Source organism: Agelaius tricolor, unplaced genomic scaffold (genome assembly GCF_023055355.1).
Source record: "Agelaius tricolor isolate 1412-34295 unplaced genomic scaffold, bAgeTri1.0.p SCAF_24, whole genome shotgun sequence".
NCBI classification, from domain to species: Eukaryota; Metazoa; Chordata; class Aves; order Passeriformes; family Icteridae; genus Agelaius; species Agelaius tricolor.
In genome coordinates, this window is record NW_027269284.1 from 9,124,656 (window position 1) to 9,141,950 (window position 17,295).

General features: G+C 38.8%; 1 protein-coding gene across 6 annotated transcripts in view; it reads right to left on the reverse strand.

Moving 5' to 3' along the window:
• The window catches only part of SORCS2 (sortilin related VPS10 domain containing receptor 2), a 536,289-nt gene that overhangs the window by 230,393 nt on the left and 288,601 nt on the right, over window positions 1-17,295 (reverse strand). For all 6 annotated transcript variants that reach the window (XM_071447415.1, XM_071447414.1, XM_071447413.1 and 3 more), the window contains exon 3: window positions 5,431-5,530. In XM_071447415.1, coding sequence (XP_071303516.1) covers window positions 5,431-5,530 — 100 coding nt within the window. The remainder of the gene's footprint in view (window positions 1-5,430; window positions 5,531-17,295) is intronic.

Here is a 17,295-nt window from a genome sequence, read left to right on the forward strand (position 1 = left end):
ACCTGACTACTAGTAGAAGTGTAAGATAATTCTGCTCTCTATATTTGCAGATATTCTGGCATGGTCTCTAAGGAAACTGATACTTGAGTAGAATTATTCCTTACAAGTGAATGTAGTCAGACTGCATTTTGACAAATTCCACAACCAATTGTTCTGCTCTGAAAGACAAATGTCAAAATTATGTAAGACTGCATTTACCTGCAAGTGCTTACAAACATTGTTCAAAACAACTGCATCTTGGGAAGTGCTTTTATGGTTCTGGCAAATACTCTTCTGCAAAGTATAATTCATACTATTTAAATTATCAGGAGTAAAAATAGTTTATAAAAAAAGTCTATATCCTTATTACTATCTTAAGTGTTCTGCCTTGTTTGGCAAGGAAGAATATGCTTGTCACCTTGTCTTTCATTTTGGAAAAAAACATGCAATTATTGGTTATTGTGACAGCTGGGAAATGTAAGTGTTCAACTCATTTAACTAATAAGTTAGTGTATCACAATCAATACTTGTTTTCTCTTAATATTAAAAGCCTGAATATAAACTGCTTAGCTGCATGTTTTCCAAGAGCATATAAATGGAAGGATGGATGCACCAATTGCATTAGCATGAATTGAAATTAAAATATGCACTGAATGTGAGGGGAAATAAAAAAAAAAGAAATCAGTGTGTTCATTCAACTCCTCCCCAGCAACACTACATAAAATAAAATATGTAATTTCTACATCCAACAGCATATATGCCCCCAAAAAAGTTAAATATTTTATTGATAATTTAGCCGAGTGAAATTAAATTGTGCTAACTTTTTTCTTCTGTAGAAAGAATTTACTTTGTTCACCTGATTCCAGATTGACACTATAGAAGCCTTAATCCCATATCAATAAGCCACACACATCACACTTCCAAGTCAGAATTAAAATGTTGGTTTGGAAATGGAGAACACAAAGCAAATTATTTCCTGCACGTGGTACATGATGGATTTCCTGCACCATTTGATGCTATCAGCACGTGCTAATTACTGAAAAGGAGATAATTACATAAATTCTGTTGTTTAAAGTGCAGGGACATACCTTATCACTGCACAACCCTTCAAGACTGCATAGGGAAAGGCTATTTTATGACACAGATAAATAAAAAAGTGCTTCAAATGGAGACGTTAGCATCAGAGGGATTGGACAGCAGAACTCCCCTACACAAGTCTACAGCTTTCCAAAACCATATCAGTGTCTTTAGCAGCTAGTTTATACTACACTAAAACCAGACAGAATGCAAACCAAGGATTAATGCATCCTTAGGAAGCATAAACTCTTAATTAGAGTGTGACCTTGCCTATTACTCTGCTGTTTCATAGCATTTAGGGTGATGATCTTTGATCCTACTTGGTCATTTGCAGGTAGGTCAAAATGTTTTCTACTTGTGCAGCTGGCTGACTGCAATTCAAATCTGCCTCACAAACAATACAGCCACAGTTCACACCTACATCCCATCATTTCATCAGAAAAGTCCATTCAGAGCAACAAACAAAGCCCTCTAAAGCTCTAACCTCAGAGATTTGCCAGCATTTCTTGTCAAAACTGGGTTTCATAGCTTGAGTCCTCTGGTAACTGCAGCAACACAATTTCTGTATTTGAATTTTGCTGCTTTCAGACAGAAAAAGACCCAGAGTGAATGAATTTACCTCAACTGTCAAAAGATTGTGTAGACATGACCTTGCTACAACTCCTTCCAGATTCTTAATTTAAGCCTACAGTACTCACCCACAGCTTGTTCATAGAAGGCTATGACACATTTCCAAAGCAAAATGGAATGTGCCACTTTTTGAATGGATGTAGTAGGGTTTTAGAGATGATTTCTGTGCTTCCTCCAGCTTATTCAGTCCCCAACATTCCTATATTTTACCTCATACAATCCTTTTTCCATATAGTACTATGTGAAAAGGATGCGGTTGTACTTTTTGTTAATGCACTTCATCAACTGCATTATTTTCAATACATCTTAAGAAAATGAAAATTAGAGTCATTCACAGAAAATTTCCAGAACAATTTCACACTTACTGTATAAAGCTCATTTAGAATTCCATTGCTCTGTCTGGTATGATGGCAGCTCACAGAATGGAGGCAAGTTGAGTGAAAGCCTAAGCCACTCCAGGAGATGGTATATTGGAAGCTATATACTGTAAAAATGATGTCAGCCCAAGAGCTAGATTGGAGCCTTCCAGCAGATATTTAATTTATTTGCATTTCAAAACAAACAAACAATCTCCCACTTCATGTTTGTTTCTTGGCCCATGAGATCTCTAGTCACACCACCCAAATCAAAGATGGCAAAGGCTGGGACTGGAAGAATGAAGAACTTGCCATGGTAGAGGAGGACAGGTTTGAGACCATCTAAGGAACCTGAAGGTGCACAGGTCCATGGGACTGATGAGAGGAATCCACAAGCCCTGAGGGAACTGGTGGATGAAATGAGCCAAGAGCACTCTGGTACTTAATTGTCATCTGGGGTTAAACCATGGCTTAATTGCCATGGTTTAACCATTGTCACGGGTTAAACCATGACCCATCTCTTTATATGTCTTTGTAGGAAGCCACAGTTTGATTCTGTTCAAACCCACAACAGTCACAAAGTCAGTTACAGAGACCTCCACAAGATAATTCAACCTTATTCTCATGGAATTCTTACAAAGAACTATGATTTTAACAGTATGAACTGCCTGGAGATACCCATATTTCTCCTTTGGTGTTTTTGTTTGCTTGGGCTTTTGTTTTTGCCTTTTTTTGTTTGGTTGGTTGGTTTTTGGATTTTTTTTTTTTTATTGTAGAGGGAGAGAGCTGGACCAGTTACCTAATTCTATAGAACTTAAATCAGATGTAGTTAGTGCCCTGATGACACTGAGGTGGGAATGATGAGCTTTAAATGTGCAGAATCTCTTCTTCCACAAATGAGGACTACAATGGCTAAATGAAATGAAATAATAGAACATTTTTTACTATATGAAGTATTAAAAATCCCCATAAATATATTTTATCTTTGCTTTCATATATTTTCCCAGTCACTAAATGCTAAGTGGTAGCATGGGAGTACTTATGCTTTAAATTTAAAGTGCATGCTCAGTTCCAGTATAGGCAGTCCAGTTTCCATTTTCAGCACATTTTAAAAGATGGGAACTGGTTGAAGAAAACCCACACATAATGATCTGAAGTAACATCAAGAACAAGTAAAACCCTGAAGCTTCTGCTCAGCTATGAAAAAGGGAATCAGAGTTCTAAATATCCTATTCCACCCCAGCACAACTGTGCTGAAAGAGACAGACAGGGAGATTCATCTGTGTTTTCATCTCATTTCAAAAGTTCCGTATCTTTTCAGTGATTTCTCATGGGCAGCTCCTCACAGCACAGCCAACAAACTCCAACTCTCTCCTCACCCAGCTAACCCACTCTTTTGTAGCACTCCTCTTCTTATTGGACACAGCTGTGGCTTGTCAAGGGCAGGCCTGTTCCTAATCTTTGGTGATTGGTACAGCTGCAGCTCCTCAGGTGTGACACTACCTTCTGCACTATTTTTATTTTCTTACATTCTATCCCTCCACAGATATGTTCCTCCATCATCCCAATTAACTTGTGTGAGATCAACTTAGTCTTGCTCTTAATGCCCAACTCAAAGGTCGAGCACCTAAAATTTCCCATTACAACAGACTTACAACATGAAGCTCTTAAAACATGAAGACTTCCCTCTTACCTTCCACAGGTGACTGTGAAACCTCCAAGAATAGTCTGAAGCAGCTGGCTAAAGCATGCAACCCCACTGCTTTTATCATTTTTGTACCACATATGCATGTATGTATATTTCCATGTATTAATATATCTCACTCTGGCATCATTCAAAGGCTCTAGAAATCCTTTCTGCTCTGCTGGTTTTGTTGTTTGTATACTAACAAACAACACCTTCATAGAAGCAAATATTCTATTTTATACACATAAAAATTGTGTATTTATATTGACTCAAAGGTACTTTCTGTATCAGGTGGCTTTCAATATCATATTAGCTTACTAAGTGGGGTTTGTATCTCTAAGAACTTCAACTTGTGAAATTCAGTAGAATATAGATTTTTCTTAGACAGGATTAAGATGAGGGTTCTTGTGAACACTGGTATGTCTTTCAGGCCTGAAATTAGGCAGTGGTATTACTGCTGTTTATTTTTTCACACAAATGGCACAATCATATTGTCGCTGAATCGTTGTGCTTGGGCAGGCTTTGATATTGTAGCTGATTGAGCTGGGATAGATCCTCCATGGGGCTCTCAATCCATCTCATCCTTCTAGCTTTTATTCCAGAAACTGAGATGGGTAAAGATTTTTGGTTTTATTCTTTTGGACTTGAAACCACCAGTAGATTGTATATCTGAACCACATAATCTGAAGCAACTTCGTGCTTGTTGGCAGTTCCACTTTAAGAAACAAAATAATACTTTCTGGCTTCTCAGTAGATTAAAAATATATTACCAATTTCAGACATAGCACAGCTTGGGAAATACAATATGTACTTAATCATCAAGGCAGACTTACTGCGTTCCACTGATTTTTGATTAAGCAAAACAGACAGAAAAACAAAACAAACATTGTTCTTCCAATCAGAGGCCTCTACTGGAAATCAGTGTTTCTGTATTACACTGGATTTAAAAGGCCCTTATCAAGAGAAAATTCTTATTTCATGAAAGACCCACTGTGCTTATGTTTCACATTGCACTTCACAATTCTTGCCATTTAAATCACAGGCACTTTTAAGACATAAAAGGGCTGTTACTGTGATTTTTTTCCCCATAATCATTGTTCCTTTGCTTCTAATATAACATCCACTGTAAATACACTCAGTGGGTCGATTTTGCTCCCACTTATGAAGTCCACTTAACCTTTCCAGGTTCCAGGAAAAGTGTTTTGTTTCTTAGTAATGATGCAGGAACATTTCTTAAGAAAGCTTCATGGGGAGGGGTTTTTAAAATTTATTTAATTAAGGTTCTACACAGGAAAAACTCATTATCAATGACAGCCTGCCCAATCCCTATACTTTATATTAAGGAACATGTAAAGAACCTTGTGCATTAAAGATGAAGAGTTTGAATGTTAGTCCCAGAATCCACTGGGATGTGTGAAAACCTACAGAATTTCATTTTTCATTTGCTCTATGAAAGTTTGATTTCCAGGAGTCATATGAGTCAATGATCTCATAAGGTTCCCATGTCCATCAAGGTAATTTTTTTTTCTGTCTGTACTATTCAGGAACAATAAATATCCCACTTCTGTATGTCACAAATGCACCAAAGGTGATCTTCACCATCAGGAAAATCAGTTTCCTATATTGTGAAAACCTGTAAAACACTCTTTACATAGTTCCAGAATCTCACCTGCACTACAAAAAGGGTTTTATGCCACATACCTTCTTTTTGTTGGTGGAACAAATGTAGAAATTGTCAATAACAGTGGCAATCCCGGGCTGTAGATTCAACTTTGTGTATAATGTCCCAAAATCTGAAGACCTGAAAGAAATCAAACATCTGTAAGTGCTCTTTTCTAAAGGCTTCAGCATTGAAACTCTGCAAAGAAAACCTCTCTGTGCACTAACAGCCCATTTTCAATGCTTCTCTGCCATCCTTTTGTTCTTTTCAGTGTTCATTAGCTACTAAAAGAAACCCACTACTATGAAGAAAACTAAATTCTAGGTTTGAAAAAAATGCCTAGTTCTGTCTGTACTTTGAAGTTCTCTGCAGTGTTAGCTTATTTTTTTCTGTGCAGTGACAGAAGCCTGACATGTACACCTTTCCATCACCACCCACAAAGTGGGAAAAAAAGACCTATGATGAGCACATGCTCATTGGCAAGTACTAACAGCATCTCCTCAGCTGTGCAGAAAAAGAAGAGTTGACTTCAGAGCTTGCTGTTGCTTAAGAGAAGAATTTGGCCCAAGATCTCGAAGATTCACATTAGACCTCTAGCAGAATTAGTATTGAATAAAGGTATCCCATCCACTCCTCCAGGTCTTTTTCAGAGGATCACTGAATTTGAATTAAAACAAGGAAAGTCAGTATTTGGCCATCAGTATGTCACACAGACATCTTCATGAGTATTTCAAATGTAGGCACTCTGCAGAGTTGTTCCATACTTCTGAAAAGCTGCCAGTGAAAAATGGCATTCATGCTCTGCAATTGTATTGCCAATTTCAATTAAAAAAGAATGGACAAGTAATATGTTAATATAAAGAAAAGTCAGAGCAAGTCACACCCAAATTTAAATCACTTTGGATGAAATCTTGCTTGTTCTTTTCAGGATCAAACCATATGCCCTCTCCATATTTACAGTTATCCATCTTGCATTTGGAAAGGGACTCAGACACATCTAAGGCACTTGTCCCTTCTTCACCAAGAAGCACTCCCTAGGACAGAGTTGGTGGGAGGACTTCCACTCTATACACCCTTTTCTCTCCCTGGAATAACAAGCAGGGCTGAAGGTACCCTGCCTTAACTCTGCATCATTCAAACAACTGGGAGCACTCAAAAGCTCTCATGTCAAGAGAACCATGACAAGACTGTCCCACCCAGTGTGACACTGCACTGCCTGAGCAGTGATTTCTGCCCAGCAGCTCCTTTCTACCACATTCATTGCTCCCCAGCAGGCTCTGCTGCCTCATGCTCCTCACCCAGGGCAGTCACTGCTGAAGTTTGTGGGAGCATGACTGAGTACAGTGAGAGAGAACAGAGAAGAACCAAGTCCCTGGCTGAGTGTGCACACATTGAGAAGTAGCCCACTGCCAGAGGTCTCCTCCAAGCCATGTGAGGCAGGTTATTCCCTGAACGGCTGGTGCCCACAGAAAGCCACCGTGAGCATCCCACCTATGTCCCAGTGCCACCCAGAACGTCACTGAAGTTGGAGGGCATGTTGTATGAAGCCAGGGGTGCCTTCTGTGCTTTCACCAATCCAGCTTTCCACAAGATACAGGAACTTTCAGCTGCTGCCATGGAGCAGCTTTCTGTCTTTGGCATCAGCAGGCATAGTGGGCAGACAGAGATATGCCTGGAACAGGTCCTAAGGAATACCTAGAAAGGTTAATATTTACCTTGCTTTTCTTCCTTCTCCACCAGTTAAAAAAAACCAGCTGGTCATAACACAATGACAGCCAGGCCATCCTCCAGACTAAAGCTGAGAGTTTAGCCATTTTATTGTGTTATCTGAATGGATTTGATCTGGGATATTTTTCCCCCACAATGTTGCTTTCTCTGCAGATATACAGCAACACATTAGAGAATTAACCGAATCATGGCAATTCGATTTCGACAAATAAATATGTAGATATCAAACACATAAAACTGCAGTGTACTACTGGGTGTTCAGCACAGAACTAATTAAAATTCTAAGGGGAATAGGATGGACAGTGCTAAACCTAATTTGCCAGTGGTATTTGACAGAAAGAAATTACAGCAAAGACATAAAATATCAACTTCAGACAGATGTATTGAAACCATGCAGAACAAGTATGTATAATGGAAACATAACCTAGTCTATTCTCTTTGAGGGAAGATTATCAGGTCAGTGGCTAGCCCAGTAATAACATCCTGAAATAATTCTCTGAACCTTAAAGATGATTCAATTTACTTTGAAGAGGCAGTTTCAGGATTAATACAATGGGACCACTGGAGAGTGACACCATGCGAGGGACACCATGGCAACTCTGTCAATGTGTGAAAAGAGTCCAGGCAGGAAGCCCAAAAAAGATAAGCAAGTTCCAAGATAAAAAGTTCTAGTCCAAAACTTTCCCTTCTAATTCTCATGACTTATAGGTAGAATGCAAAAAATGAATAAAGTTTTAACAAGATGAGAGCACTAAGTACTGTGTTTTCAGACAAATGTAATAAAACTATACAGTCAAAAAATTTTTTTTTTCAGGTAAAAATTAGCAATCTCAAGGGAAAAAAGAAATCCAGTTCCAGCCTGAGAAAATAGGCAACTGTATGTCCTGAAAAGTACACCATGCCTAAACAGGAAAAACATGATTGGAAGAAGATCTATGGATCTATGGAGTCAGAATGTATTCTGGCTTCCAAATCTTTTTTACTATACCCCAGACTTGAGAGAGCCCAGGAATGCCAGCTATTCTTTGAGACATTCATCCACAAGAGGACATAGTTCAAGGGCATCATTCAAGGGGGGCACTGTGAAAAATAATGGGTTTTCCAAATCTACTGTAATCCAGAGAAAACAGGTCACCTCAACTTTTTCACTTAAAATATAACTTCAAAGTTCCTGACTGCATATATAAAGAACTAACATTTTGAAGCATGCAGCTAGAACAGAATATCCTTTAATTGCACTACTAAGCTACAGACAGTTGGGGAGGATGAATTCTATAATCCCAGTGCACACGTATTTCAATATATATTTAAACATATATTTGTACTTGTACAAAATTAAGGAAAGGAGGAGCCCTTTATGGTTTTAATGGAAAGAGGACACACATGTACCTGATGAGAAGAGTAAAGCTTCCTCCTATACCGTGGTTTATTTGAAGTGGCAGCACAACAGCAGAACTCCATAAACTGGAGCAAGATGTGTACAGACTGCCTTGGTAAAGAAGGGTCTGACCTGCAGTTCTAAGTGATCTGGACACAGTTAATCAGAATTTTGGCTTTATGTAACACATTGTAGGGGAAACAGCAAGCTATACTCAGGCTGCTTCCTGCTGCTGTGTATCCATCTGTGCACTACAGGCTACAGATTACAAGGGTGTTTCTTCATTGAGCAAAACTTAGTGGCGGATTCACAGGATACACATCATCCAGTACTCAGGAGACAGAACCATTGGATGGTGGGACAACATGATTACTCACATACTGATGCAGACATCACACAACCTGAGCCAGGCAGTTTGTGGCTTTTTTGAAGTCATGTACATAATTCTGCTGTAATATGTGTTAGCCTTTTTTTTTTTTCTTTTCCCTTGATGGAAAAAATCAGTTCTCACTGTAAGAACAGCATGTTCAGATAAGAGTCCTCAAAATCATACAGTGATATTACAGCACAGACATAATCAGCTCTTTTTAGCTTAATATTGTGAGCACAAAAAAATAGGTGGGAACACGTCCAAGTGGTAAAGAAATGTACCCTCATGAAATAAAACTCCCAAAGCCCCTAAGCTCTCTACAAATTTAGGCCTCATCCTCAAACATGTAACTTTTTTTAGATTTGAGGTAAAATAAATCTGTGTCTAACATAATTTGGAACTGTACCTAAACATTGAATCTGGATATCTTCCAAAAGAAATTTTGAGAAAGAAGAAGAAATTTAGCAGATACCGAAAGAGACATGAACCAAATGTCTGCCTTTCTGAACTTCACTACCATTATAAAGCTCTCTCCTGTAACTCACACCTATGATTGAACATTGCTCACTGTTAGTTGTTTTCCCAGGTTTTATTTACAAGTAGATATTTAAAAATATATAAGAAAAATTAAAATTTAGTATAGTAAAATGTTAATGAAGATTGTTAGAGATGAAAATTGCATTCCCAAATCAAATGTAATACTCAAAGAACACATAAACTGCAAAAAAAAATGCTTCCTTCCTTTTTTTTTGTAATGAATTGAAGAGACACTCGAAAGAGAATGGTTGGAACACTTAACACACATGTTCATCAGATTTCCTCTACTTTTTCTTCTTGAAGACTAACTCAAGATTCATTCTAGTCAAATGAGTCATATTGTACAAGCTCCATTAACCTAAAATCTTAGAAGACAACAATGAAGAGGTTTCAAATGACTCTTGGACCACTAAACTGGTGAAACTAAAAAAAATGTCTATTTGAAAGAAAAGAATAAAAAGATCTGCTGGTTTAGATAATTGGGAAATTGTTGAAAAAAAGATTCAATTGAGATGCACATTAGAGAATCAAGGAAGAGTGGATCTGTACATAAAACTCACTCAACTGCTTCCCACTTAATTTTCTCCAGACTCTATTGCAAATGTTGTCTTCCCACCTTCCCCTCCTTTCAGTCAGCAGAACAGTCCAAGATTTACAGCATGAACTTTTAAAATACAGGATAAATTATTTCAGATTCTTGCTCTGGGACAGACTTAGATCTAACAGTAGGATTTCCTTTGTGCTCTGGTCCCTCACCTGAATAATAGAGACAACATTGTCGACTACACCTCAAATGTGTGTAAGGAAAATAGATAACTAGAGCAGAGTAATGAGGAACTGGCTGATGGAGTATCTAAAACAGACACATCAGAGGTTCCAGCAACAAATACCAGGACAAGCGTACTGAAAGGGAAGAAACCAGAGGAACATCATTAAAGAAGTGGAAAACTAACTCATCATCTTCACTTAAACAACACAGAAGCCTTCAAAGGTTTTTACATGTCCAATGTGGAAATTGCAGAGGCTTTGGTTAGCCTCATAAAATCCTTTCAAACAAAACCCAAAACCTCAAAAGCCCCAAAGCCTTTCTTCAGAGAACAAACACATTGTAACATTGAATTCCAACACCCAAGTCATATATTGAGGAATTCATGTGGCTGAAAGTTTCTTCAAAGACTGTAGAAGTATAGGACTCCTAGCAATCCAATTAACACCCAGCAATCTAATTAACAGATTAATAATCAGCTATCAGCTTTGCTGGAGTACTTTTTGGAAATGCCTCTTTCTCTACTTTCCAGAAAACTGAGCCTTTTGGACATTATACATTTTCCCTCCCAAAACCAAAAATATAGAAATGCTTCTTCCTTAATCCAGTTTTACACTAAAGAATCAATGGCATAGGCTAGAGGGAGCATAAAATATTTTAGCAACTTCGTATTTAGGCAATAGAGGGTTTACCTACTATTCCCAAAACCACTAGAGATTAACATGTCCTGTTTTCACTTATCAATTATTGATATCATATATTGATCACATATCTGATAACACAGATTTTTAAGAGCTGTTGGTAATCCCAACAGTGAAGTGACCTGTTCCATAATTGCCCTGCTGTGTACAGGACATGGTGCAACTTTGCATTCATACAGTTATAAAGACTTCTGCCAATAATTACAGGTATTCATGATTGTAAATTGCTGACCTAAAAAATTCCATGGGGAAAGAAAATAAAAGAGCCCAAAATACTGCATTTGCATCAAGTGAAGAGTTAAGGAGGATCATAAACATTGCATGTTCTAGAACTGGGCTTTTATTCAAAGCATGAAACATATCGAATTCAACTGGCCACAGCAGAAGGAAAACCAGTCCTCTGTAGCCAACAATAAAAGCCAGGATTACCATGACTAAAGGTGACTTTAGGGAGTCAGATCTCTCCTCAGGAGCTCTGGCTGCTAATATCAGAGTGACAAATACGACATGACCTTATTTTGCAATGCACACAGCCGGGTCCTCTGACACCACACGGTACCAAGCCTGACTGGGCCCCAGACTGGCATGCCAGGCTACAATCTCCTACCCTGATGTTGCAATTACCTTTGAAAAAATGTTTTGATTCCACATTTTTCAGGAACTATCCTGTCTCAGAGCTGTCTGGACCCAATACTTCGTACAAGTACAGGAACCACTCACATTTTCTTATGGGAGAGCATGGATGGTGATAAACAGAGCACTTTGTACTGATGGGGGTGTTACTTGATGGAGATATGGGAATTATGCAATATGTATTTATGTACAGTATCATTTTTTCCCTTACTAGTATCTTCTGTCATGCATTTATCAGGTACTGGTTTTGGTTAATTGCTTCATCTGCACAATGCACACACACACATGTTCAAACTCCAATAGTTAGCAGCATTGTGTCTTTAGTATCTACTACATATCTTTCTGTGCTGTATTTAAACATTCCCACTCTGCATATCTCACTGTATTCCATAGCAGTTATCTTTTGCAGCCCTTCATTAGTCCTTCAATATACCACAAACATCCTGCTCATTAGCCTATAATCACTCTGCTTATCAGTTACATTTTCAAGCTCCTCATTACTTTGCTGCACAGCTGCAACAATTAGCTTTTATATTCTACAGGCTGACAAAACATCACATTAGCTTCTATTAGCTGCAGCCATCTCCTGCCCTCTCAGAAAGTGTTAGTTTAGGTTAGACACCTATTCTGAAACTACTGCCTTGCTGCATTAATTCCATCACCAACAACAGCACTTGCTGACAGCACGTCTTGGAAGGTACAGCCTGTAGCCACGCTCGCACTACACAGATACTTGTGATGAATCCACTCAAGCATGAAACAAGCAGTGTCACAGTGACAAAGCAGACAAGACACCGCCAGCAAGACAGGGTTATGTCTTACTTTTGCAAAAAGCAAAAGCTCTGGGTTATTTCTTCTTTAGCTTTGCAGCCATGGAAGAGCTGGGGCATGCGCTGGATCAAGCTGCTCTCAAGGGGCACAGGGAATTTTGAATTTGCTTGGGGGTAAATTAAAAATTCTCCCACAATCATTCAATCCCAGTCATTTGTTCCCGTTAAAAACAAACTTATTGAAACAATTCACAGTCAAATTAACAGTTTTAAAGTCCTGCTCTTGGATCATTTCAGTAATGCTGTTTACAGCTCCTTCCCACAAACAGTTCCAGTGACCTACATGAGGGAGTAAAAAATAAAAATGAAATTGTTGGAAATAGGGAAAGATCAATTTCTTACCACACTTTCTTTACTGAATTCAATGTATTGTGTAACCAGCAGTTAGTATGCAGGCATTTCTCATAAGAAACAGCCCTGTATAGATTCAGTTTCAGCAGCTGCAAGTCCAGCACTGCATTAGCAAGGAATGGAGTGTATTATGGAGCATTTGGGAGATTTGCTACTGAGAGACTTAACTATTTAATTAACTATTCAATTAACTACTCAATTATTACCTACAAAACAAATTGATATTTCCTACATAATAATAGCTTCCTTTCACCTATTTAGACATGCATCTTTGGAAAAAAAAAATAGGTTGGGTTTAGTTTTGTGGGGTTTTTTTGTTTGGGTTTTTTTTTAGTTTAGGAAAAAGAAGTCTTTGTTGCGAAAATGCAATTTTCCAAAATTATGATTACTAACTATATTGCCAGAAGTGGAAACATACATACATCACTTCCAGTATGATTTCTTCTTTATGAGTGTTGTGAAGGGAAATGAGTAATTACAAAGGAATTATTTCTTATCTCACATACTTGTGTTCTTTGGGGAAAGGAGATGGTTCAAGAATATTTTCTTGAGGTTTACAAGGAACATTAAAATTTTCCACCATGGAAAAATGCTAGGCATTTCCCATAGCCCAGGGTTTTTATTTAAACCACTAAACACAGCTGAAATATTTCTGAAACAACTTTATTCTCAGGCAGCTTCTTGGAAGGCAAGAAGCATGTTGGGATATATGAGAGAATTTGGCCTTGTGCTTTCTGACCAGAACAGCAAATTTTCTTGTAATCACTGGATAGAACTAGTTGAAATAGGAACATTTATTAAATTAAAAAAGAACTGATAATAATTTAATAAATTGCATATGCACATTCACATGCAATTATCTATTCCTCTAGCAATGGGCTCTGCCAACTATAACAGTCTTCTACTCATTCTTCAGTAAGCACAACTTTTCTTTAACTCCAATTGTAGCAGTTTTAGCTTTTGCTGCTGATGTGCTGATCTCCATTTTATGATTGCTGTGGGGGAGGTGAGAGGGAAAATGAACTATATGGCCAGGTGTAGCACTTTATAAAAAGGTAAATGAAGTCAACCGAAGTTTTGTCAGTAATTTGAGCATACTATTCTGCACCTGAAGCCAAATGCTTGGCAAAACTAAGGGAGTAACTGGACATTTTTAAAACAAATAAAAATCCTAAACAAGTAAATACAGTAAAATAGACTCTGGAAATGTTATCAGAGACCCACTGTTGCCTGTTGTGAGTTTTCTGGAATGCTTTTCTGAAACTGCAAGTATACATCCGGGATGGAGGCTGGTCAGTGCTCAGATGCAGCTCAAGTTCATCCAAGATATTTCCAATGTTCCCAGTGTCAAAGGAGTGATTATTTCAAGTTATTGAAATTACATCACAACAAAACCTTTACAAGGAATTTTAAAGCATTGTTTTGAATCCTTCTCCTTCACAAACAGTCCATGTCAAAACAATCATCTGCCTCACCCATGTCTGCCCACAAACAATTGATGTATCTGAATCATGAAAACATTCAGATGGTTAAACAGAATCAGGTTTTCCTAACAGGTTTAAAATCACTGAGTGTCTGTGCTGCCTGAGCTGGCAGCATGCAGAACACATCAGGAAACAGGTAGGAATGGGAGGAGGCACATCTCAGGGTGCTGCAGCAACCAGGGGCACCAGGGAATTCAGGTACAACCACTTCAGCAAGGTTTGTTTTTGCTATTTGCTAATCAACCCAACTATAATCTCCTAACAGCATTCTACAGTTGCTGAAGGGATTTTATTTACTTATTTATTTATTTATTTATTTTGTTTAGAGCTTTCAGCAGCCCAATTTCCCTTACAGTCATTCTCCCGTAACTGCAGTGACACCTGTGGAGGGCTGAGCCCATCAGCTGTAGTTTGGCCTCCTGTTGAACTTGGCAAGCCAGCAGCACATAAAGCCCCAGCAGATGTTTCTGCTTTAATAGCAGCTCTTTCAAACCCTTGGCCAGACATAAATCCAAAATAGATCCAGAAAAGAGACAAGCAGTGCCACCATCATGGCTCTTAAAATTAGGAGGCAGAACTAGCCTTTTCTGCAGGACTCTGAGAGACCATTAGCAGCAGAAGGTGTTGGGAAGTGTTCCCATAAATTATTCTGACAGGTTAAGAGGGCCAGCCACAGCAAATGCAGCACATTTTGCACTGTGTCACAGTTTGCTAGGAAACAGAATCCTAAGACAAACACACGCATTTACACAGGAGTTTCCAAACTGAGATCACACTTCATAGCAACAAGTACAGGAAGCAGCCAATTTTATGGCCATTAACACTTCCACATGGATCTATGGTGCTTCCACACCATGTTAATGAACATTGCAAAAATAAAACAGTAAGGCAATGATCCTTGGTAGAAAGGATCTTCTGAATACATGCCTTGCTAGATCTATTTTCTTAAAAGAAAGCTGCACTAAGAGTGTATTTACAGCTGCCACTGTGCTTTATGGGAGAGGAGGTTGATATATACCAGGGTGACAGGCTAATACATCCATTCACTTGGTGATGACTAACTGCCCCTAACAGAAGCCTGGTCCACTGTAAATTACTGACATGTAATTTCAAATGCAAGTTAAAACAACCCCCACAGAATAAGAATAGTTCTCAGCACCCAAAATAACTCAAAGCACTGAAGGAGCTGAAAACTTCAATCATATTCTTGTCTGACATTAAAGGAGACTGGGAAGAGAAAAAAGTGACCCAGTGTCTAAAAAGGGGTTCTTTTGTAGGAATGAAGGTTATTAACTGTTCTCCTGCTTCCCCTATCACCTACTACTCAGGCTCAGATGGAGGTGCCAGTAGCAGATGTAGCTCTGAGGCTGTCAGGGTGTCTGGGCTTTCTCACTGAGGCTGGGACAGCAGGGGATGGGCTCCTTCCTTGCATGAGCCTTGTGGTGTTTGAAGGTCACCAAGAGAACAGCTGCAGATGGAGGCCAGCAAATTTCACAGTGTCCAAGAAGATGGGAAAGAGATCCATGATGATGGCAGCAAGTTTAGAGATGAAACAAAACTGTGAGGAGTGGCTGATATATCAGTAATACATCTTGTGGAGACACAGGCAAACAGGAATCTCATAAAGCTCAGCAAAGTGAGGTAGAAAGTACTACATCTGGGAAGAAATAACCCCGTGCATTGGTATGTACTGCAGGGCAACAGGCTGCAAGGCAGCTTGGCAGGAAAAGCCCTGGTGGACATCAAATCAAACCTAAGCCAACAAAGTGCCATTGCAGTAAAGGCAGCTCACAGTGTCTTGAGCTGAATCAGGAAGAGCATTTCCAGCAGGCCGAGGGAGGTGAAAGCTTCCCACTCAGCAGAGCTGAGATAGAGCTGCAGTGATGGGGCCCCTCAGAAGGAGAGGCACAGACATGCTGGAGCACACCCAGCAAAGAGCCACAGAGATGATTGGAGACTGGAGCACCTACCACAAAGAGCAAGGCTGAGAGAACTGGGGCTGCTCAGCCTGGAGAAGGCTTGGGAGAGACCTTATCAATGTATATAAATAATTGATGTGAGTGTATAAAGATGGAGCCAGACTCTTCTTGGCAGTGCTCAGTGACAAGCAAAGAGGCAATGGACACAAACTGAAGTATATCAAACTCTGTTTAAACATAAGAAATTTTTTTTCTTTTTTTTATTTTTACCGCAGGCTGCCCAGGGAATTTGTGGTATCTCCATCCTTAGAGATATTCAAAAGTCAGCTGGACAAGATCTAGATCACTGGGCTGGATTCAATGATGTCAAAGAGCTCTCTTCCAACATCACTCAACTTGTAATTCAACTTTCAGTAACTGCAGAATCACATTATTTGACTTCACTGAAGATACTGTGCATCAAAAGTAATTTTCTGTAGACAACCAACACAGTTAAAGCATCACCAACACATGGGAGGAATTCACTGCATATATGCTGGGGAATCCAAAACTTCACAAACTAAAACTAAAAGCTTTGTTATTTTGCTTGAAGTCCAGCAGAATTGAATTCTGCTTGGAGTGTGCTTGTTCCAAAGAAGTTCCTAACTGGCAGCACTGTGAATTAAGCCAACAAAAGAAACCTTCACATTTACTGATAAGAAAAGTGCTTACAACACAGAGCTTGCATAATCTTAGGATGTGAAGTCTGAAATTACAGTTGTATCCAAAACTCTACATTTGAAGTGGCACAAAAGAATTTTATCTAAATGTCATTTTGCAGTCATATAGCTCAGTCTTATTCAACTGCCCAAAGCAGTCAAGCTAAAATAAAGAGAAAAAAACAGATTTACCCAAGGAAAGCTTTTTTTTTATCCTTTTCTGCTGTTGTTGGTTGCACTCTAAACCCCCACTTTAGGAATTTAACCTATGAAAGCTTTGGCAAACCTTTTGGTATATGCGGTCAAGCCTACAGTTCACAGGGAAAGTTCAGCATGACACAACTACTCTACAAATAAATGCAGAGATTCCAAATTCTAGCCTCTAGTCCCACCAAACATGTTTTATTAAATACCTTTTACACATTACTTGGAAACCAGCTTGACTTTACACCAGTAAATTAAAACCCAACATGCCAGCATTTGGGAAGAGACCAAGATACATTTGCTGTTC